Below are 23,221 nucleotides of genomic sequence, written 5' to 3' on the forward strand. Positions count from 1 at the left end.
TGAATAAAATAATTTCCACTTTAATGTATTTTATTTTGTGTAGATATATAAAAATTTATAGCACTGTTCTTCAGATGTTGGTATAGTTAAAATAGTGGAAAGTAATATTTAAACCTCATGTTTCACCTAACCTAACCCAGGGGCGGATCCAGGGTCTTGACAAAGGGGGGTCATTAGTATTAGGACGAGTCCTCCTACAAAGACATGGTATTTTAAGCCTTTTACCCACAAAACATAAGTTAATTACGTTGATTTTGACAGCATAATAACGAATTTTACGCAATTTTTACTTTAAACCTCATTTCCTCATCGACTTTGAAACAAAAACCAAGTTAATTAATCAGGGTTTAGGGGGGGGGGGTCATGACTCCCCCTCTTAGATCCGCGCTTGACCTAATCTAACCAACCGAATTTTTTACATGAATCATTTCTTGTGATTCCTTGCGATGTTCTTATTTTAGTTCTTCTTAGCTTTTCACTTCTTAGACCTTTTTATATGTTTTCCGTGATGATTTGTTTTGATTTTAGGTTTCTCTCTAGGAAAATCAGTTCAAAACAACATGTCAAAATTCGACATTTCGACCTACTTCAGTGTTATTTATTTAATGATTATTTCAATCTTCAGGAAAGTCACTATCGGAATGTTGATAAAGTTTATTTATTGGATAGATAATTACAGAATTATTCTGTCTGACTTTGTATAACTGCTTTTAAATAAAACAAGAATATTTATTTAAACTTGACATATAAATTACCTATCAAAAAATGTGATTACGTCCTATCAATAGAGTTAATTATCCACTATATAAACATGAAATGATCTAATAATCTGGTCGACCTTACAAATATCAGTAATGCGATTTAGTAAATATTTATAATAACTTTTTGCTGTTATGATATACGAGGTATATCCAAAAAGTAAGTTCTGTAACTTACTTAGCTGTAACCAACAATTTGGAACCCAGCTGAGGGCTGCAACCATCCCAGCTTTCCATATATAAGTCACAGTTCTTATCTTTAATATAAATAAATATGGATTGTTTTTAAATCAACCGCTTTTATGGAGGAACTTCGGAAAAACTCCAAGAAGAATTGGAAGAGGTAACTCAACTTCTTAGACCCTTATTCGATGAGGCAGCCTGGCTGCTTAAGAGAGTAAGTAGTAGAGCAGCCTTAAAATCACCAGCTTTGAAACAAGACGAAAGAGAAGGTTATTCATTGTCAAGTTCGCTGTTCAATAAATGAGAACATTTGGGACATTTGACAGAAAAGATTAGAGAGTGTGCCTCTTCTGTTGATACTGAAAAAAAAGGAGGTGATGAAAGAGAACAATGCATATCACTATGTGCAGATGACAATTAAATTTTTTATTTACTTTCGCATGTCGAAACCAAGTTTTTTGGAGTTGTTAGACTTTATATGAGATGACATAACTGGGATAGATACTCAAATGAGAAAATGAATCTCACCAGAAGAAAAATGTGTAGTTACTTCAAGGTAAGTTAACATTTAAGTTGAAGCTAATTTAGGCCCCAATAACAGTTTTCTTAACGAGGTAGGAAAGTGAATATAGTACCGTATAGTATGTAATAAACACATTTTTATAACACTTTACTCGTAATGCAAAACAACTATAAATAGGATACGTATTCACTGAGTTATAAACTGTGACCGAGAGAATTTCTTTGTGGAGATTCAAAACGTGGCTGCGCAACTTGGAAGCTTCGTCTATTAGGTCCCTTACGTCATCTCTTATCATATGATTTTGAATACAATGACAGTGACAATTTGTAGTTGAAAATATTTATTCAAAGCTTATGTCGAAGAAAATAAATAGAAAGGGTAAAGGACTTAGGTCAGATTTTGATTCAGCTAGTTCTTTTCGAGCTGTAAAATCACGGAAAAGCTTGCCATATGCTGATGAATCTGTCAAGTTTTTAAGTACTACATCGATTCCCCTACATCAAGATAATGGTAAGTTGAACGGATTAATAGGTAATTTTATGCACTCAATTTGACAATATTTTTGTTTCTTCTTCATTTTCCATTAGCAAAATTCGATATTTATACGTATGCCTTCCAGTTCTTAAGTTAAAAATCAAACCTCAACATGAAAATAACTTTCCAAAAACTGTTATTTTTTCTTTGCCAAACAGTACTGAGTATACCAAAAGAAATATGGTACCACTTTTGATATTCAATAGAAAAGTTTACGTTTCCACAATTTTCATCATTCTATCAAAAAATAAAATAAATGGAAAGCTGTTGAGAATGGAAACTAACAGAGGACTTTGGAGAAGAAGAACTGATAGAGAACGAAAGAAAGATCTGTATAAATACCAAGACATACTAAAAGGATACTTGAAAGATTTGCGTGAAGAATCATTGAAGAAGGGTAGGAGGTTGAATAAATGGGACGTTAAAAAATTGCATGCAGTGTTTGAAGATATTAGAGAGGTAGATCCAAATCGGATCTTAAAACTTTTCAGAAGTACACTTCATCTGTTTTTACATAGACGACTATCAAAAGTATCAAAGAGTTTCGACCGCAATACCCATATGCTGGAAAGTGTCAATGTCAGACCATTAGCTTCTACAAAAGTGGTGAATTTTACAAGATTATCTATTTTTTGTTACCCCGATTAGAAATCAAAGTGTTGACAAAGTACACACGTTTTGTTTCGACTGTTGATAGTAACATTCCTCAGTGGTATTTTAAATGGACTTTATAGTTATTTATTTTTCGCTTTTCGCTTAGTTAGGTGATGGATACACTGTCGAGGTATGAAAAAAATGTGAATTCAGAAGTCAGACGAGAGTTTGGACATTGAACAAATTGTTTGGACAAATATTCATATGTCCATTTCAAAGATTATTTAAATGCCTAAGATGAGAGCATGGAGTTGACTCAGATAATTTTATTGTTAAACGGAGTGACCGATTTAATTCCATATTACACCATTAATAGCGTTGGGCAAATGGAGAATGTTATATTTTATACATTGAAACTAAAGAAAGTTAAGTTAGGCAGCAGAGTTTCTTTGTAATCTTTCAATTTGCTCCTACCGTTGATATTATAACTAGTATACCTCGAAACGTAGTAGACACCCAAGATTTATACCACACTGGGGTACCTCCAGCCATACCGTCTTGAAAAAGGTTTCTATCTCCTTTAAATCTCTTGATCCGTGTGTATACCAAACCAGAATGGTCGAGTTATAGTTTTTTAATTATTATTTCAGATGCATATTTATCTGAAGATCTCCTAGTTCCTCCTACAAGTCCCAGAGATCTTATATCCGATTGCGAAGTGACTCCAGTTCCGCGAAACTTACCAAGAATCACTACAATTCCGTGGGTTCGAGAAATCGGTGTAAAAGAAACAATAAAAAAATTATCAGATGTATATGGATGCGAACAGTTTAATTGGAATTTGATACAATTTTGGTTTCTTGATTTTGTCACCGATTGTCTATGGAGACTTCAAGATGAGTATCAATTTCCAGAAGATTATCAAAAAGTGATTTTAGATTGGATACTTTATGTATTCAATTTAATAAGAGGTATTGTGTTCATACAAGTGCCGATATTATTAAGGAATAAGCTTTTATTCAATCTTTCAGCAACGGATCTCGACCTTACACGACAACAAATAATTAAAATATTCGGGGAAGCTATATCCGCAGCTGAACGTTTTATAGAAAATGGGGTTGCATTAATTCCTCACCCAGAAGAGCTTTTTGAGTTGAAAGTGGACGATCTCGCGCAACCTGTCACTATTGGAAGTCCGCAAATGGCCTCAGATGTGAGTTACTTTTATATTCGTTTCCATAGATACATGATCCATTTATATTGTTCAAGACGGAATCTGTATCCAGAAGTTGTTCTCTTTCTATCTCTTCGGATGAAGATGTACCACAAAATGAGAACAGTTATTTAGCAATTGAATGTAAAGATGGACTTAAATTTTATGATCTACCTCCAAAATTGTGTCCGTGGGATACCGACGAGGATTGTGAGTCAATTATTATAACGAACAATATTTCTAATGTTGTAATTTTTATTCATGTAATCCCAAATTTCGATTTTTCTCCATCGATTTACTTTGTAGATAGTATATCCACAAAGTAAATTCCGTTTGGCTTGACTTCTTTATAGAATGTTGCCAACCATTTTTTCAACCATGTGCTAACATGTTCTTTCAGCTCATCATCGTTGAACACTTAGTGATAATTGTAGTTCTAAGAGGAGATAATAGTCTCTAGGAGTGAGGTCGGGACTGTACAAAAGATTATCAAACACATCCCAGTCAAATTTCTGTGGGATGTCGGGCATTATCATGGACAAAGACAACACCTTTATGACAGGAATCGTATTTGTGGCGTAACTCCTTAGTGGTCTCGCAGTAAACATGTGCAATGGTAGTTTGGCCTCGTGGTAATAAATCAATGAGCAAAATATCCCAAAAAACTGTGCACATGGCTTTTCTAGATGTTAAAATTTGTTTAGGTTTAACTTTCGTTTGGGACGACGTACGCCTCTATGCCATTGATTGCCGTTAAGTTTCTGAGGTGTCGTAAGGTACCTAATATTCATCTCCCGTGACTATCCAAAAAAGAAAATCAGCACCATCTTGTAGTGTGATGAAAAATGAAGGGCACTGCTCATCCGTTGTTTTTTATGTTATTCAGTTGCACTTGATCACGAACTTCATTGAATCACTCATAGCATTGTGTCCTTAAGCCTCGTAGATTTGCGGGAAAATGTCACTTGGTTGTAATCTCTTCTGCTTGACGCAGAGTAACTGCTCGGAACTGCGATTGCAGTACTACCGTTGAAAGAAATAGTAACGGAGCTTACATTGTGAATATACCTGGTAAACTAACAAAACACCATGTTCTTAGGTCTAAGTTCTTCAATTGAAACTGCATCCGAAGATGAAATGATATTGGTGAAAAAAGAATCGATTAACGCAACTGTTGAAGAAGAAGAGAATGCTGATCTTATGTATGAAGATTTCTATAAACCAGACTTGCGCACTCCCCCTAGGTTTGTACAGTTTTTGGTCAACTCTATGACTATTGCGTATTGTCTCTCAAATATATCAAATAGATATAATGACAAGAAAATAATCATTGTACAAAAGAAAATCTTCTTGAATAACCCGATTTTGTAGGTTCAAAGCTTCATCAGAATCGATATTTGATGATATATCGTCTATTTCCAATTCATACGAAAGCTGTAGTGTAGAAGTTGAAGAAGAACAAAAAGCTGCTACTTTCGCTCCCAATTGGTTTATTGCTAAACGAAAATATCCCGATGTTCCATGCCCCAGTAAGATATTCGAAGTTCAGAGCGATGGAAGTATTGAGGTAGACGAAAAGAAAAAAGAAGAGGAAGTATTGCAGGTTTAAGTCATTCGTCCTTAATTAAATAGTTGTAATAGTGCAAAGCAGAAATTTCCACTCTAATGTCCGGAAAATCTCATTTTTTACTATGTATTTTTACCTATTTATATTGCTGAAGTGAATTTTGCCCTCTTAGGGCACCAGATTCGTATAACTCACAGTTTTCCTTTGACATAAGTACATCATTATGATCTTCTTTTTCTATATGTTAGTTATACTCTTGGTCAAGAATTACATGCGTTTATTTATTATGTGTCTTGGACTTTAATTTTCCTATCAGAGTACATACGCTCATTGATTTCACTCAGTAAAATCACTTCAACATTAAGAGTTTCCTTTTTAATTTTTTTAGCCTTTGCTTATTCTACATGCGATAATCCTTTGGATCACAGTGTATATGACACCCCGATATCCATCTATATACTCAATTGTATCAACAAATATCAGGAAAATTAATCATTGTTGCCAACATGTTTAATGTAATTAGTTATGTACTCTACCATACTTTGTATGGTATTCTTGTTAATTACTTCCACAAGTTTTCTTCATCCTTCAAGCTTGTTATTTATGTTGTCGTCGTTGCATAACATTCTCTTCTCCTAGTATTTTTACAGCTGTGATAATATCACGCCCGCTCTCACACATTGTTGCCAATGATGGACAAAATTAATGACTCATGTAAAGTTAAGGATCATTCAGTTTTCTAAATATACCGATTGGTTTCCCCATAGCAGCCATTTTGTTTTGCAAACTTTTTGTATTGTGCATTTTGATAATTTTAAAATACAGAGTTTGATGGGGCATGAAGTGGTCGCACCGAAAGATTTTCTGTAATTTCGTAAAATTTATTCGACACGGTATACGATGAGAAGTGTTTGTTTTGATTTTGGACAAGTTTATTGACTATAATAGCTCCATTGTAATCTTCTATATCATCAATTTCTATGAAGTGTAACTTAGTGCGGCAGGCTACCATTAAACCCATGATGATATAGCTAGTGAATAATATTTTATCGACTTCTTAATTTTATTCAATTGACAAGAGTCAAACATTTTTAGAGTTGGTTCGATTACCATCTATGGCAATTACGTAAAGCAGATATGGATGATCCAAAGATTGGTTGGTTGTCATTTTCCGATATCGAATTTGAATCCGTAGAACCAATATCGTTTTTCGATTCTGCGACTGAATTAGCTCAAAAAAAACTCTTCGATTATCTTATGGAATCGAAAGAAAGGATGAAAGAAGCAAGAAAAAATTATTTCATCAACTCATGCGCACTGATGGCCATCAAGCAAATTGTTCGTGAGTAGTAGGTGTCATTAGCTTCAGTATTTTTAAAAAAGAAAACTTTCTGTTAGACATTTAATATTTTAGTTATAAGTTATGTATTGTCGTGGAGAATAACTTCGCTAATATTTTTATTTTTTTTTAAGTTTTTTTGGTAGATTTCAATTTTCGCTATTGAAAACGGCCTACAGATATCCACAGTATTTGATAACTCAAGAACTGAATAGAATATGGTATATACCAAAGAAATTTAAAGGAGAAATCAAGAGGCCAAAACCCAGGAAACCGAAAAAAGAGAAAGTGAAAAAAGAGAAGAAACCTAAAAAAGAGAAAGGATCAAAAAAGAGTAGTAAAAGTATGTTTTATAGATCATGTTTCCTATATTGAAATATATTTTTTTCTTTATAAATCGTCTAAGTTTCAGGCTACTTTTGATAGAGAATTAGTTTAAAAAAAAGGGTAAAAATTGACGCGTCGACCTATTTATGTCTATATGAACCTAGAACCTGTCATCTAGAACACGAATATCAAAATAAAAATGTGACTCAACTAAATAGAATTATTTTCCCTTAGTTTTTACATTTCAAAAATATCTAGCAGTGATTAATTAAACAATTTGTAGTTTTATTGATATATGAGCCATTTCTAGAAACTCTCTTTTTCTTTTATAATCAAATGAATGTTTTCATTTGATATTCCGTGGTTTGTTAATGCAGGTTCAAATTTTTTATCTTATTCATGGGCTTTCAATCTATATTTTGAAAACTTAGATGTCTGTCCTATGTAAATTAGTACAAGGTATTTCATACACAATAATACCTCTTTTGTTTTTGTGTGTTTCAGATTTTAGTTTAGTGAAATATTTCGAAGATGTATTATATCTTTCATGATTTGTTCTGATATTATGAAATAATTCAATAATTGTTGGGACAGTATTTGTACATAGGCCGAGGAAAAATGTTTTATGTTTTGATGTTTGGTTTCTGTTTTGTTCTTTAATTGATAGTCTCTGCTTATACTTTTTTGGAAATGTAATTCATCTAAATTCAGAATCTGATGCAATGCAAGCAACTACATAGCAGTTTCCTCAAGATCACTAATTGTGTTATAACACTTGGTATGAATGCTCCCATAGCAAAACCGTCATTATCTTCATATATTTAATTTTCAAATTTGATTATAACTATATCTGTTTATATAACTGTATATGTTTATATAACAGTATATGTTTATGTAACAGTATAACTGTATGTGTTTTTAATTTTACTCGACTACGACTAAGAAATCATAACACTAGACAATAACGCCTTTATTTTGACATCGATAGTATTTTTTTTCGATACTCCCTGTATAATAGGTTACGTACGCTCCCTGCATAATAAATTCCATCTGTATATTCCCTGTATACTACGAGTTTCATAGTAGAAGCGTACTGCACGGTCGCTATCTCATATTTTCCCATAATATCTAAAATTTTCCCACGCTCAAGTACCTCTACAGAAGTATGTTGTGAGTGTATGTTTATTTTTTAATCTAGGCCTATTTTTTCTTATTGAAATTTGTATATTTAAAAAATTTCTACCGAAATAATTACGGATTCGTCAGCAATTACGATATTTTCAATTTTTTCTTAAATCCCATGTGTTTCTGATACAATATTTGTTTTGGGATAAAATTATTTTCAAAAGTTTTTTCAAATATTTAGATAATGCGGTGAGGAGTTGGAATCATTTCTGTTTAAATATACTACCTGGGTTTTGAAGTAAAAAATGCACAAATGATGCTATATCCTCCCTCCTAAATAATGTCTACTCCAGCGTAAACAGCCAACACTCGACCGCAACAACTTTTTGTAATTTTTATAAGGCTTTCGAGTGTGGTAAACAAAATATTTTGATTAACAAATTGCAGTACTACGGCTTCAGGGGATCAACTCTCGAATAGTTTAAGTCATACCTTACCAACAGAAGTCAGCTTGTAAGGGTTCATACCACGATGTCTTCTTGCAAGCCAATAGATTGTAGAGTGCTCGGTACTGGGCAGACCATACTAGTTTTTCTTGGAGCAAGCCTGATCTCACGGCACTTGATAGTACCTAATCATCCTTAAATCATGGTGCAATTCTAATCTTCTGTATCTTCAACGTTTCTAAAACTAAAGTTTCATCATATAAGAATACATTGTAGCTGTTTTTATAAAATAACACCACCACTGACGTCGTTGAATCTGTGGAATTTTTATTGCTTGTTGTTGACAATTCTTGAAATGGTATTTACATATGCCGCCTTATCTAAAAAATTAAGTTCCTCCTGTTTTGCGCTAAGATCAGTCTCCAAATCAGTCTCCGATATGCCCTTCCCTTCTGGGGTACGTGTGGTGCGACTCAATTTGAGCGAATTTTCACACTACAAAAGAGAGCTGTTAGATATTTACTCGAACTAAACAACAGGACCTACTGCCGGGACTTCCTTAAAATATTACAAATTCTGACTCTTCTTTCTTTATTCATCTTTGAATCCGTTTGCCTAATTCGTAAGCACGCTTCTCCAATTTCAGAAAGATCGTTCCATTTAGGATCGCAGAGCACGACCTGTTCATACCTACTTCACGCTCAGAATTAGTTAAGGGATCAATATTTTACAATGCAAAAAATGCACAGTCACTTGCCAATTGAAATAAAATCGATATTATCTTTTCCTGCATTTAGCAATAATTTGAAGGTGTTCTTACTGGACAGTGCCTTCTACTCTGTGAATGACTTCTATTCTAATAAAAATATTTAATTCCGGTTTAGCTCACACTAAGATTCTTTAGGTTCCAAAAAAAGTTCAAAAAAGAGTAAATCCTCCAAGGATTCAAAAAAGAGCAAATCCTCTAAGGAATCTAAGAAGAGCAAGAAAGGTGGAAAAGCAAAAGAGAAAAAACCGGGACTTACCAAACAAGAAAAAGCGGAAATGGCAAGGCTTCAAGCTGAAATGAAATTAAGAGAGGAGATGGAACGAAAAGCGGAGGAAAATAAATTGTTTGTGTTTCCTCTCACAGATGCGGCAGAAGATAGTTTTTTCGAGAATATATTCACGAATTGGGTGAAACCTAAAAAAGCCAAAGATGGCAAGAAATCAAAAGTTGATACGAAAACAAAGAAGAAATCTAAAAAGTAAAAAAAATTATATATATAATAGATATTTTTTATTTTAATTTTGTGTATTGTATATTTTTTAATGTGAATATATTAATTTGGTACGAAGTTTCACTCTGTAGAAAAAAAGGAATTGCCTTTGCTCTTAATCCCTTTCTTGAATCCCCAACCATAAGTCTTTTTTTTCCGTGTGGCTACCAACTATCCAGAATTACAAGTAAAGTGAATAGATGGAACTAAGAAAAATCAAGTACCAACAAAATTAATCACATAAGACCACAAAGTTAGTTTTACAAAAGTGCTACAATTGAATGATTATACTTGTTAATATATATAATATAATGTTAATTGTTAATCCAAATTAAAAATAGCATCAAACCGACCAAGCTACGTGAAGCAGCTGATCTTTGCCTACGCATAATTTTAACCTAACATTTGGAATTTCCACTAAAAAAATTAAGATTTTAATTTATTTCCTGCAAGGTACACAAACCAAAAGACAAACTTTTGTAATTATGGTTGCCTGTAAGCTCGCGTTTATTAGAGATTTACTTTACAGTGCTATCAATTTTTTGAAAGGGATCTCAGGTGGTAGAAATCTGATGATTAAACCTTAAATAGGTATACTTTTATGTCTAGGTATTGGTTTCTCTAAACTACATTTCTGCTAATCACCACCAAGATTATATACTCGGTAAACGAACTAAGTAAAGTCTGCGGTCATTTTGGATTCTCCCTAATTTAGCATCTTATTAATCAAAACCCGATTTCAAGCATCATTTTGGACTAAATTGTACATTCCGATAGCTCATAGAAACTATCGAAATAAAGATCCATTAAACTAGATCGTACGAAAGATATATTGCGTCTTGCTTTTTATTGTCTTTTATTTTTATATAAAGCGGCTTTCGAATAGCACTAATGCTCATAGTTTAGTTTATAGTAAAATTTGAATGTTATTTTCAATAGTTTAAATTTTGATAAACAAATTTTTGGGGTAAAAATTAGAAATTTGTTGTATTATACATTTGTTTGTATTACCGAATTACCCTAACGCAGTTTCCGTAGTGTAGTGGTTATCACGTGTGCTTCACACGCACAAGGTCCCCGGTTCGATCCCGGGCGGAAACATTTCTTTTTCAAATTTTTTGACCACTTTACATTTTTGGAAGTTAGGTTGTAGTTGCACCTAGCTATTTACATTATATAACTAATGCAGTTTACTCATATAGAAATGTAATTTAATAATATAAAATGGACATTTCTTCTTCATCAGTTGATGACATTTTTATTCTAAATTTTAGTCAAATTCAATTATTAGGTTACATTCCATTAGTGACTGAGTGATATTTCTATAAAGTTTTCGAATAGTTTTTAGCAGATTTAAATTATATAATGTAATGTGTGTTGCCTACGTTGACTAAATTCTAGTTATTGATGCTTCTAGATGTTCTTGATTTCAGGTCCCTTCTGTTTAAAAATTAGTTTGTTTCAATAATTCTTGAATAAAAGATACCTAAAATTAAGAATATTTAGAAGCATTAATATATCAAAAGTTCCAAGAAATGACAAATTAAACAAATTCTATATATTTGATGTCTTGATCACGGTCTTACATGCGTCTTTATAATAAAACAATAATATATCATATTGTTACTGTATGTTTGGTAGAATAATTTGCTTTCCTTGTATTCATATAGAAATTAAATATATATGACGCAAAAATTTTCCATCTCATTCCAGAATAGGCTTTGAATATTAACTGTTTTTCATATTATTAATAAAAAATGTTATTATATTTTATCAAAAAGTTATGACTATTAATATTAAGTTTCCGTAGTGTAGTGGTTATCACGTGTGCTTCACACGCACAAGGTCCTCGGTTCGAACCCGGGCGGAAACATTTTATTTATCACTTTTTATTAAAACATTAATATGTTCACTCACAACTATTTTTTTTAATTCAGAATTTATTGCTATACTTTATTGGCTGGAAAGTAATCTATCAACTATCAAGAGTTATGACAGAAATATAAATGTGGAATGCAGGATGTTTGTTGTTTGTTATCTAAATCTAAAATAGGAAGCGAAGAAAATATATTCAATCTTCCACCTAACAGAAAATGAAACTTGGGTGACGGTAATAAAATTAACTAAAAATGAAATTAATCAGCTAAATCGTTACCCCTAACCAATGTCAGACTCTAAGGTGTTGCAAATGGAAGAGGGGTAATATATTATGATCTGTGACCCTCTGTGCAAAAAGAAATAGTTCTTTGTATAAACTGACTCTTAGGTAGTTATGTGAATTTTTCCTTACACGACTATTTATTTCAAGTATGATTCACAACAGAGCTTAACGGAAACTATGATTATAGGTAAGAGAGATCACCAATGCCTCGGTAACCTGCGAATGGAGCTATTCATAACTGTTTCGATTAATTGAACATCAAAGATTTTGATGTCAACCGAATTCCCATGGAGAATCCCTCCACAAAACCAGATTCTACATTTTATAATGGAACGATACAGGTATTTGTAGGGCTAGATTTAAACTTAATGCCGCTCATTGGCACCGGAAAAAAATCCGTTCCATTACTGGAATTTTACTTTAACTTATAGATCATATATTTTTCAAAATTAAAATAACAAACTTCATCAAAGGAACCTATATACGTTTTTGTAAAACATACGACGTAATCGACAGATTATAATATTTTTTTAAGATTCTTTTATTGATTAAAGTTTATGTTTTGAAAAATGCAAAAAAATAATCTTGAAATTTATACAATTTTTCAAAAAAAAAATACCAAATAAACTTATTTGATTCTAGAAAATAGAAAAATCGATTATTATTTCATATCTCTAAGGAAATAAATTGATTAAATCATTTTGATTGATAATTAGAACTACCAAAATTATAATTCGCAAATAAAGGATAAATTGAATTTCTTGAATTATCAATTAAACAGAAAATTATTAATTAATTAATTATATTGAGCAATCTTGATAAGACTAAAAATTAATTTTTTTTCACTCTCAAAATTGTTCCGCCCTGGACATTTGCCCCAACTAGCCCAGTGTACATTCACTGTTGGATATTCCTATATAGTTCGATGAGAATCAATTTTATTTTGAGAGGACCTTCAATTATATCAATTGAACATCCAGAGACCTTGATTGCAAAAATAAGGAAAAGTATGTGGTCGCTACGTTCAGTGTAGGCATTAGAACCGATTATTTTGCAAATTATATATTTCAGTTACAACATTATTTAATCATCAGGAATAAATTATAAACTAATTATTAAATTGTCCTGCAATTATTGAATTGTAATCAATAATGACGAATCAATTTCTTCGCTTATGGAAGCATGTCATTTTTTATACCAAGTCGGAAAATTCTTTCATTTAGAATATTGAATCATTATTCTGATGAAAATACGATTATATACGAGGGCGCTCTAGACGGGTGGGGTAAAAAACGAGTAGTGCGTTGGGCATCTATATATCTTGCATCTATGCACGTTCCAAAACACGTTTCTGTCACTATTATATTATAGTATTTGTGCAGTAGCGGTTTGAAACGAACATGTTGTTTTCTCGTGCCGAAAACCATGTATGACGTAAAACAGGAGCAGCAAATCAAACTTAAATTCCTCGTTAGATTGAAAAAAACTCCGAATGAGGGCGATAAATTGCTGCAAGAGGTCTATGGGGACAATTCTCTATCTCGTGCGCGTGTTTTTGACTGGTGTAAGCGCTTTATTGAGGGCCGAAAGAGCGAACCATTATTCAATGTTTTTCGTTTTTTTCGAAATTAACAGTATCTTGATGACTGAATGGGTTCCAGAGGGTCAGATTGTCAACCAGATTTACTATTTGTCAGTTTTGTCAACACTGCAAGAACTAGTTCGTAAAAATCGACCCGATTTTCCACCAGGACAACGCACCTGCCCATAACGCGATATCTGTGAAGCAGTATTTGACCAGTAAGCGCACTCCAGTGCTCTAACACTCGCCATACTCACCAGATTTGGCACCGTGCGACTCTATTTGTTTCCGAAGATAAAATATGCTTTGAAAGGGACCCGATTTGAGTCGATGAAAGAGGGAAAACATTTATAATAAACCGTAACCTAACCATTCTCGTTATTTTATAGACAGACCTTGTATAGGGTCAGAGTAATATCATATAGTATTATAGGCGAATTTTAGCAAATTTTAGATGTATCATTTACATGTAGGTATGAATGTCATATAGTTAATAAATTAGAAGATTTCTATTGTTTGAATAGAAATCGGCGAGACCCGATGCGGTTCATAGGCCCGCAACTGAATTTTATTCCAAATCCACTCCACGGCCCAAGGGGCAGTATTTAAATGTTTTTCGCAGTTTGATTAGACCGTCTTAGATCCTTGAAACATTATACTACACTTGGTCCATTTGAATTTTTTTTGATGTTCAACTCCATTGTAAAACAGAAAACCTTACTTTTCATCTATTTTTTGGTTTCTTCAATATAATTCAAATGATATTTTATTAGAATTTTTGATTTATGCTACCTTTACACTACCCATCTTAATCTTATATATTTTTCAAAACATATCGTAGATTTTTGTAGACTTCACATAAGTATAAATCATCGTTCAAAGAATAAAATTTGTAAAGTAGTACTTGCATAAAAATATATTGAAAAACTTTATTACAAATAAAAAGTGCAAAAATGATGTTTTCTGTGTTCAAGAATTTCTCTGGACTCTGGAGGAAGTTTTTGCACTAAACTTTACCTCGGGCCCAGACGGAGCCTATGGACCGCACACAAAGGACATTTCCTTTATTTTTCGTTGGATCCACACCCCATATTATTGAGCATATAAAAACAAACACATTTTTGGGCCCTGTGGAAAGTTTATCAAGTTTGGTTGGGGCCCAACGTGTTAAATCATATGTCATAAATATATTGGTCTAGGAAAGAAAGTAACCTCACATTTTATCACAAAAATAATTGAGAATATGTCGACTACGAATAATTTCCTGAATTGTCTAATACAATCTGGTAAAAGCTGAGACCCAACGTACGTACAAAGTACAAATGAGGGAACGCGAAATTTGAGTTTTTCACACTCTCTCACTTTTGATCGTACAAAATATTGTAGGTATGAAACTTGTAGGGAATTTCACACCAAATAATAAGAACTAATTGACGTTTTATTTATTGAAAAGTGATCATAAATTTAGCGGAAGTCGTAGAGTTGTAGTATGATGACCTAATTTTCGAAATTCAAAAACTTTTTTCAGAGTTTAAAGTAAGAAATAATTTTTCAATATTTCTGATTTTAACTTCCTTTATAAAATTTGAAATAATAGATCATCTTCATTGCACCACTGGGCATGAAGACATTGAGGAGCAACGCAACAGATTGAATTCAATTAAGTGTTCACGAACTTAAAATTTGTTCTGCAATTTTTTCTATTAGAGAAAATGGAATAAAAAGCAACAAGTGTCTAAGCTGTACTCACAAGCTGCGAATTTTATTAGAAAATTCAGGAAAATAATTGGGAATCGATATTTTTTCGATTATGGATACGGAATCCCTCTTCAGGAAAAGTATATGTATTATATTATATTGTATCTACAGCAGAGCTAGAGGCTTTTACTGGTATTTTAGCTTACAGCTAAAGCTCGTTTTAATGCTTGTACAAAGGTCTAGCATTTTCTGTTCACACGATGCTTTCTTATTGAATCATATTGGAGGCTTTGAGAGTTTTGAGGTTTCGTTGTTTATATGAATCTGATTGTGAACTGGTCGGTCGAAAGACTTTCTTCCTAATATTTAAAATGATTAGTCATGACTTGAAAAAACATATTTAATTAATACTACATATAATGAATATAATAACCCAATGATCATACTTAACAGAGCAGACGCACCTTGTACAAATCTAAGAAATTTTGTTCGCCTTAATATATTGACGTTTGGAATGATACGAGTAATATTGAAATTGATTTGGGAAAAAATCGATTGAAAGTACCCCTCCTACTCAATTATCCAAGAGATAATGACAAGTTGGCTTTGAGAAATCGAAGTATGATTGCTCAAAATTTTGGGAATCATTTTCTAATGACCAATACCGCATTCAAATTACCACCGTTTATTGGGAGGTTCAATGTATTAGGGTTGAATTTTTTCACAACTACTAGTATCGATAATATGTTAATAGGTTCTTTTGGTGTATGAGTGTACCCTATATAGGTACTTCTAATAGATTTATGTAGATGCCTTGAATTATTTGATAAGCTTTTATTAATATTTTGGAATACAAACAGAAATAGAAATATTAACCAGTTGCGCTACTTTATGAACACAAGATACAAACAAGTGCTAAGCTTGCATGAAAATACAAACACCATAGATAGAGCTAACTTCCTAATTTTAGTAATGAAAGGGTCATTGCCTCTCGGGTTTTCCAGTTATTAAAAGAATACTGTTCATGAGGATGTATACTAGTAGATATCTTTTTCATTTCAGACTGTATTTTCTTAACATGATCATTAAAAATAACTATAGGCACAATATTAAAAGCTCCTTTATAGTTATAATTATAGTAGTAAGAGTTAACGGGGTTTTGTTATGGATAAATGTCTATGATAAGCACTTACTAAACAGTTATGGAAGTTCCACTTTTCCATAAACTCTTGCGCCACTTATTTCCATCTTTATCAATTTCTTGGAAACCTGAAATACCTGAATTTTTGGATTGAACTTTCTTGATATTAAGTTAAATAAATCAAATGTAAAAATTAGTGTGTTTGAAACATACGAGGATGGTCACGGAAGTACTTGACCTAACCCATAGATGGCGGTAGTTGCTTTGAAAAATATCACTAGAAAATGCACGATCCAAACAGCATATGATTCAAGTTTGAAGACGCCACGTTGTTTGATAGTCGTCAATACTGAACTTTTTCAGTGAATTTGTAAACATGGAAAACATTGGTCATCGTTATGTAATTCAATACTTTTATTTGAAAGGCGTTAGCCCAACGAATAAAAGAGTTCAGTTAGATTGTACTCTGGGTGAGACTGCTCCTTCGTCATCAACAGTAAAAGTTGGATAGCAGAGTATAAACGAGGTCGTACGACCTGCGAATGCTGATGTTTCCATCGAGTGTTTGGCAATGTTTTACAGAAATAAAACCGAATTTTTACACCGTTTCATAACAAACATGGATGAAACATGGGCTCATCACGTCACATCCGAAACAAAAGAACAATGGACTAAAAGGGAGAATCGGTTCCAAAGAAGGCCTTTCCATCTGCAGGCACGGTCATGACGTCGATTTTTTTGGATACGCGTGAGATAATTTTCATTGACTGACTTGAAAAAGGAAAAACTATGTTTGAGAAAATAAAGGACCCATTTTCATGGGTTCATTACTGGAAAAGATACGTTGGAATTGGATTGGTGTGTGATTTTAATATTTCGTATATTCCATTTGTTTCTATCACTATTCTTCCCACTAGAGCAGTGTTCAATTCTCATCATAAATAATAGTTTTTTTATTATCATCTCTGTATGATTGTCTTCTTTTTTATTGATTTAATTAACGGAATAAGAGAAAGGTAATCGAATTCACGAAACGAGACTACTAACTTCCATTCGTAAATGAGTTTTGTTCATACACCTTGTGGATTTTAAAATGGAGGAGCTTAGTTTTTTAACAATTTATTACATTATTTCTCTTTTTAATCAAATCGAAGCCAATGTTCTAGTGGATGTGTCAAATCCAGAAATTATAGAAGATGTTATTCAAAATTATATTCCTACATTACGTTCTAATTCAGAAATTTGTAGAAATCAAAGTATATTATACGCCGAAAATCTGAGAAAATATACAAGATGGGCAGCAGAAAGTAAGTCTATGTATTTCATAATAAAACTGTTTTATTATTTAAAATGAAATTAGTAAGTCCAAGTTTCTAATGTTATATGTTAACTTTATCCCTTTGGTCTCACATACTAAGTAAAATAATTTATGGAAATTACGTCTTATAGCTTGATGTATTAAGACAAGTTAGGAAATCTATCAAAGATAATAATATTGTGAAATTGGATACTGTTTACAAGTTCTACGAGACATTTAGCAGTGGAAAAGAGTTAATTAAGGACGGTACTTAAAAATAAACGGAACTTGTTTATTTAAACAGGCGATTAGACTAATTGAGAGCATCTTGAAGCATGTGTAATTAATTTGACAGGGGATCTGCAAATTAAATAAGTAACCACTGAGTATGTTTGAAGACATCAGACAAGAGGTCTGCGATCTGCAGCTCATGATAAAACATATTTTAAGTAACCAGTTTCTCAATAGATTTTATTTTCATAGGTTTCATAGGTAAGTTTATCTTTCAGCAAAATGCATTCTAAATCTATCTCACTGAAATAGCTGTCGTCTAGAGTCTGGCTGTCTTGTCAATCAGTCATTCTCCGATAGCGTTATCTTTAAATTGCGTGTTAATTTGATCACTTAACGATTTTCATTGTCTATTCGCCTATTGTTAAAAAATAGCCCAACGGCCATAACGATATCAGAAGGGAGTGTTTTTACAGATGTGCATGAACATTTGACCATGAGAAAGCTTTTGTCAAAGGGAATGTCACGTTTACTCACAGTAATCAAAACGATCATCATCAAAGTGGACTCCAGCCGCTGAACCATGTCCAAAGCATTCAAAGGCATAACAGTCAGCTGGGAAGGTTATGGCTTCAGTATTTCGGGATGCGTATGGAATATTGTTCATCGACAGTCTCTCCATAAGGAAGATACAGTCAATAGCATACACAATCATAAAGTTGTTGGGATCGTTTAAATGCAAAAATCAAGGAAAAACGGCCTCATATGTTGAAGAAAAAACCACTATTTCACCAAGACAATGCACTGAATCACAAGTCGATGGTAACGATAGTTGAATTGCACAAATTACACTTCGAATTTTTCCTCATCCTCCTTATACTCCAGATCTGGCTCCCAGAGACTACTGGCTATTCGCTGATTTCAAAAAATGCTAACCGGTAAGAAATTCAGCTCGAACAAAGAAGCAATTGCTAAAACTGAGCCTATATTGAGACAAAAGACAAATCCAAGCACGAAAAAACACACAATTTGAAGGAGAATGAATATCCCTTTGCGATGAGGTACGTACTGGTAGGCCCTCTAGTTTAGTAGCTGTTGGAAACGTTGAAAAAGTGAAGCATGTGGTCAATCAAGATTGAAGATGAACTTTGAAGAAGAAGATTGAAGATTAAGACAACTCTTGGATCTGGATTCGCAACAGTAAAGTTTAAATGATTATTTTTACGTGAAAAACGTTACCCTTTGGGTGCCACATCAACTATTTCCGAAAAAGAGAATGATAATCGCACGTGAAGCATCTCAAAATGTTTGTTTCAAGTTCTTGAACTATGTATCATCACACAATGGCCTGTACGTTGAGTTGTTGAGCTGTATTAACGAGTTGAAAGATTAGTCGTAAAACGAATTGTTCTTTTCTAGGACCAGATAAATAATATTTATTTACGTGTTCTAGTATTTAACTAATAATATTATTTATTTTATATCAGATGATATTTAATTTTTTATTCGATCAATTCCCGTCGTTCTTTGGTTATAATTGAATTATCCACGGTTTCCTCAGAGGTAATTGATATCCCATCGATCAATGAGTCTACGATGACTAACAGGGGTCAACGCAAATCTTTTTTTTTTTCTCTGAAAATACCTTCTTTTGAACAACAGTTGTCTAATTTCAATTTTATTTCATCTAATAGTTTATTGATTGATCACGAAAATATCATAAGGAATTGTTACAATTATTTTAGCCATATAAATATTCAAGCATGAAAAGTTTCTTACCAAAAACGACAACTTATAATTCATAGGATTCTTTCAATAAGTTTAAGAAAGATTAAAAGAATTGTTCGCATCAATAACAACATGCTCAAGATGTTCATTGTCTTTAGAGTGATGATTTATGCAATGATAATAATCTCTTGTGATGAATCATCTCATATTGCAGCTTGTTGTGAAAGCCATCAGTTATTTATTAACTTGGTGTCGTTGTAAGGGCATATACCCGTAAAATGTCAAGTTTAACCGATTTTGTATCTGGTTTTATTGATATTATTCAACTCGCAATCCATGAAATTGATGAACAGTGTCGGGACGACAAAAGCGACACCAGCAAAGTTCAGTTCACCATGTCCAGAAGAGTGAACGGTGTTTCCTTTCAATGTTACAAAATGACCGTCTCCTTTCCAGTCGTCTCAATATCCTGACGTTGTATTCTCTCATTTCCTTCACTATTTCATCCAGTTTACTTGGATGTCCCAAGTACCTAGTTGGATAGTTCGATGAGGCGTGGACTGTTTGATATTAGGAATGTAGATTTTTTATAGATAAATAATATGATAGTAACAAAAATAAAAGACTTATCAAAAAAATTGTTTTCTAACACTTTTTTATCCCTAATTCACAGTGTTTGATTCTACAACGAAATTTCCAAATGGTATACTTGAGGGATCAAATTACGATTTTGGTAATTTTGATGAATGCATTAGAACAGAGGTTTCATACGAGAATTATAATTTTACTGGAAAGTACTGCTTGGCGAAATACACTATAGAGCCTTCAAAATACTTTCTCGAAGAATATATGTCCAATGGAACAAGTTCTCTTAGTGATTTTACGAACAGTTCAATATGGATGAAAATTATTGTAAGTATTATCAGTTATTGCTTCATAGTGACTCACAGCTGATTTATGTACATAAATGTATGAGGGGCCGATAAGAACGAAATACGTTCTGAAATAGGAAAATGAGAGTAATATTATACAATTTGGTTCTTAAGTGGCGTTAAAAATAAACTTCAAAAAGAATCAATATCGTTGCCTACAGATGGAAAGTGATGAGAAAGTATCGTTAACTCACTAGTAGGATTGATTAATTTGTGTCTGTCTTCTTGAGTTCTGAATTATGTCGTAAATTCTCAATTGGGCATTATTTTATCACCCAACTCCTGTTTTCCTGAAACCTACTCTACTTATTTAATCCTCATCCTTTACCAGAATCTTTTTCTCAAAATTCTATCAATTTTCTTCGGTCTCTTGTTTATGGTAGTACCTCATGTAGTTTCTTTCTTTTGTTTCTCAGTCACTTCGTTAATTTCGTCAATCCAGATCTGCCTTGGTTTTCGTCTACTTCTCGCTCTTACTTTTCTGGCTTCTAATATTCTTCTTGTAATAGTTTCCTCACTCATCTTTTCCACATCTCGCAATCATCTTAGTTCTGCAGGTTTTGTATTTAATATTTGCGCGTATGCTTCATTTTTGATTTTTTGATTTTTCGAAGAAATCTCACATCTATAGTTTGGACCTTTTTCCCGTGTCTTTCGGTCGTTGTCCATGTTTTTGAACCATATATTGTATGTGTATAACCACCATTTTGTAAATTTCTACTCATATATCCTTAGGTTTTACATTGTTTCCTAGACAAGATGTTTATATCGCGTTGGATAGTTTTCCTATGTTTGCTGTTTTTTTTATCCAATTTTTTGTCTCCTGCGTACTGAGTTCAATTTTTGATGCTAATTTTCAAAAATTTCAAATAAAAATTGGTCAATGTTTGACAGTAGAAAAAGCATATTTCTCTATTCTTAATCATTTGTATTTATTCAATTTCCAGAATTCTATAGAAGATCCTATAAAGAACCCTCGAAATATATTACGGTTTGCTTTTTGTATGCCTTCCAGTTGCACCAATTCGGATTTACAGGAAACTCTACAGGAAGTTATTGAAAACTTAAATGAACAAGTTGGTTTCAGGGTAACTGTAGAAATTGATCAACTTAGTTGTCAAGTTCAAGCTCAAAGCTCTCGACTGGACTACGGCGATCTAATATTTATGTGAGTTTTTAAATAAATCTTAAAGTTTTCTAAATATGAAAGTGAATAATATAATATGTATATACTGCTAGCATTTGGATATAAACTTGGAAAACTCGTCTAGCATTAAATTTTCCATTACTTACAACAATTTTTCATTATAAAATTCGAGCTTAATTTGAAACTATTATAAGTAACACATATGACAACTGAATCAAAACGCACACGACCGAGATTTCAACTTTCGTCCCGTGTAGTGCACACGATTTTTCTTCATACCTCGATCGAAGCTATGTACTTTTTTGCAGGGACAGAAGTTAAACATTTACTTTTGCCTCGGGAATTATGACGCGCAGGGCCGAAAATTCAACATTTGGTACATGCAGGGTAATGCGCGGGAATATTTTATTATTGGGAGTAAATGTTGACATTTAGCCCTAGAGCTTTAGCTACTAAAGACGAAAGTACGTACTTTCGTCCGAGGTATGGAGAAAAAGTTACTTATGTTATTCTTCTTATTCCTCTCTTTCCCATGATTAATATATCTGAACAGAGATTCCCAGATAATCAACCACTCTATTAAATCCCCATTAAATGAAAACAAATAAAACTGATTTCTTCATCTGAAGTTACAGAAAAGGGTTGGAGGAGAATCTTTTTCTTTTACAATCGGAAAAATGTACATCTTTTTTCCGGATATTTTACTGAAGGTTTTCTATTTATCCAGTAACAAAATTTGAGAGGAAAAATGATAGCCAGCTCACCAGTTCTTTCAGTTTTTAATTTTGCGATCACAATAAAATTTTAGTTCCTCTCTATTTATTTTTTATGAACCTTATAAGTTCTAGTTTATAAAATTTTCGAGTTGTTTTCCATCTGTGGCCATGCCAGATCATGCTACCTATCACGAACTCGAATTTACACTACGGTACCTAAACGGAATTTTAGAATACATTTTAAAATAAGATAATTGAAACTGAATAATAATACGTTCAATTATAGAATTACCAGCATACCTACATATATCAAAGGTGAAGCGATTCACAAGTCTAGTTAGACTAGAAAAAAACATCGATACATTGAATTTTCACGGAGCCCATGGGAGCTTCTCAGGGAAACCCTGGGTTCCGCGGAACCGCTGCCTTAGGTGACTTATTTAATTCAAAATATGATGCAATTTCAATTTTTTAGAATAATATCCATTATTGCTTTATGTTTTGTGATCACTGGTTCATGCTATTACCATTTTTCAAATAGAAGACAATCTGCAGATAGTTCTGGTAAGTTAATTCTATTTTATAAAAATATTCAGAAATAAATAAATACATTTTTGTGATTTGAAACTTATTACTTTTCAATATTTTTTGTTACCTTACACCTTTTATTGAGTTTTTAGAAAAATATCCATATTTTTATTGCTAATTTCCATCTCATCA

The 23,221-nt window shown here is 32.6% G+C and overlaps 1 protein-coding gene and 2 non-coding genes across 3 annotated transcripts in view; all 3 read left to right on the forward strand.

Annotated features, from left to right (window-relative positions):
* Window positions 1–10,896: 10,896 nt before the first annotated feature.
* Window positions 10,897–10,969, forward strand: Trnav-cac (transfer RNA valine (anticodon CAC)). Its single transcript has one exon. It is a non-coding gene; the product is annotated as a tRNA-Val (tRNA).
* A 699-nt stretch (window positions 10,970–11,668) lies between these two features.
* Trnav-cac (transfer RNA valine (anticodon CAC)) lies at window positions 11,669–11,741 on the forward strand. The gene has a single exon. It is a non-coding gene; the product is annotated as a tRNA-Val (tRNA).
* A 5,759-nt stretch (window positions 11,742–17,500) lies between these two features.
* The window catches only part of LOC130444370 (nose resistant to fluoxetine protein 6-like), a 28,409-nt gene continuing 22,688 nt past the window's right edge, over window positions 17,501–23,221 (forward strand). Inside the window, exons 1-4 of the mRNA XM_056779467.1 lie at window positions 17,501–17,757; window positions 20,380–20,618; window positions 21,586–21,806; window positions 22,977–23,065. Of these exons, the coding sequence (XP_056635445.1) occupies window positions 17,544–17,757; window positions 20,380–20,618; window positions 21,586–21,806; window positions 22,977–23,065 (763 nt within the window). The 5' untranslated portion in view covers window positions 17,501–17,543. The remainder of the gene's footprint in view (window positions 17,758–20,379; window positions 20,619–21,585; window positions 21,807–22,976; window positions 23,066–23,221) is intronic.

This window comes from Diorhabda sublineata, chromosome 1 (genome assembly GCF_026230105.1).
Source record: "Diorhabda sublineata isolate icDioSubl1.1 chromosome 1, icDioSubl1.1, whole genome shotgun sequence".
In the NCBI taxonomy this organism is placed as follows: Eukaryota; Metazoa; Arthropoda; class Insecta; order Coleoptera; family Chrysomelidae; genus Diorhabda; species Diorhabda sublineata.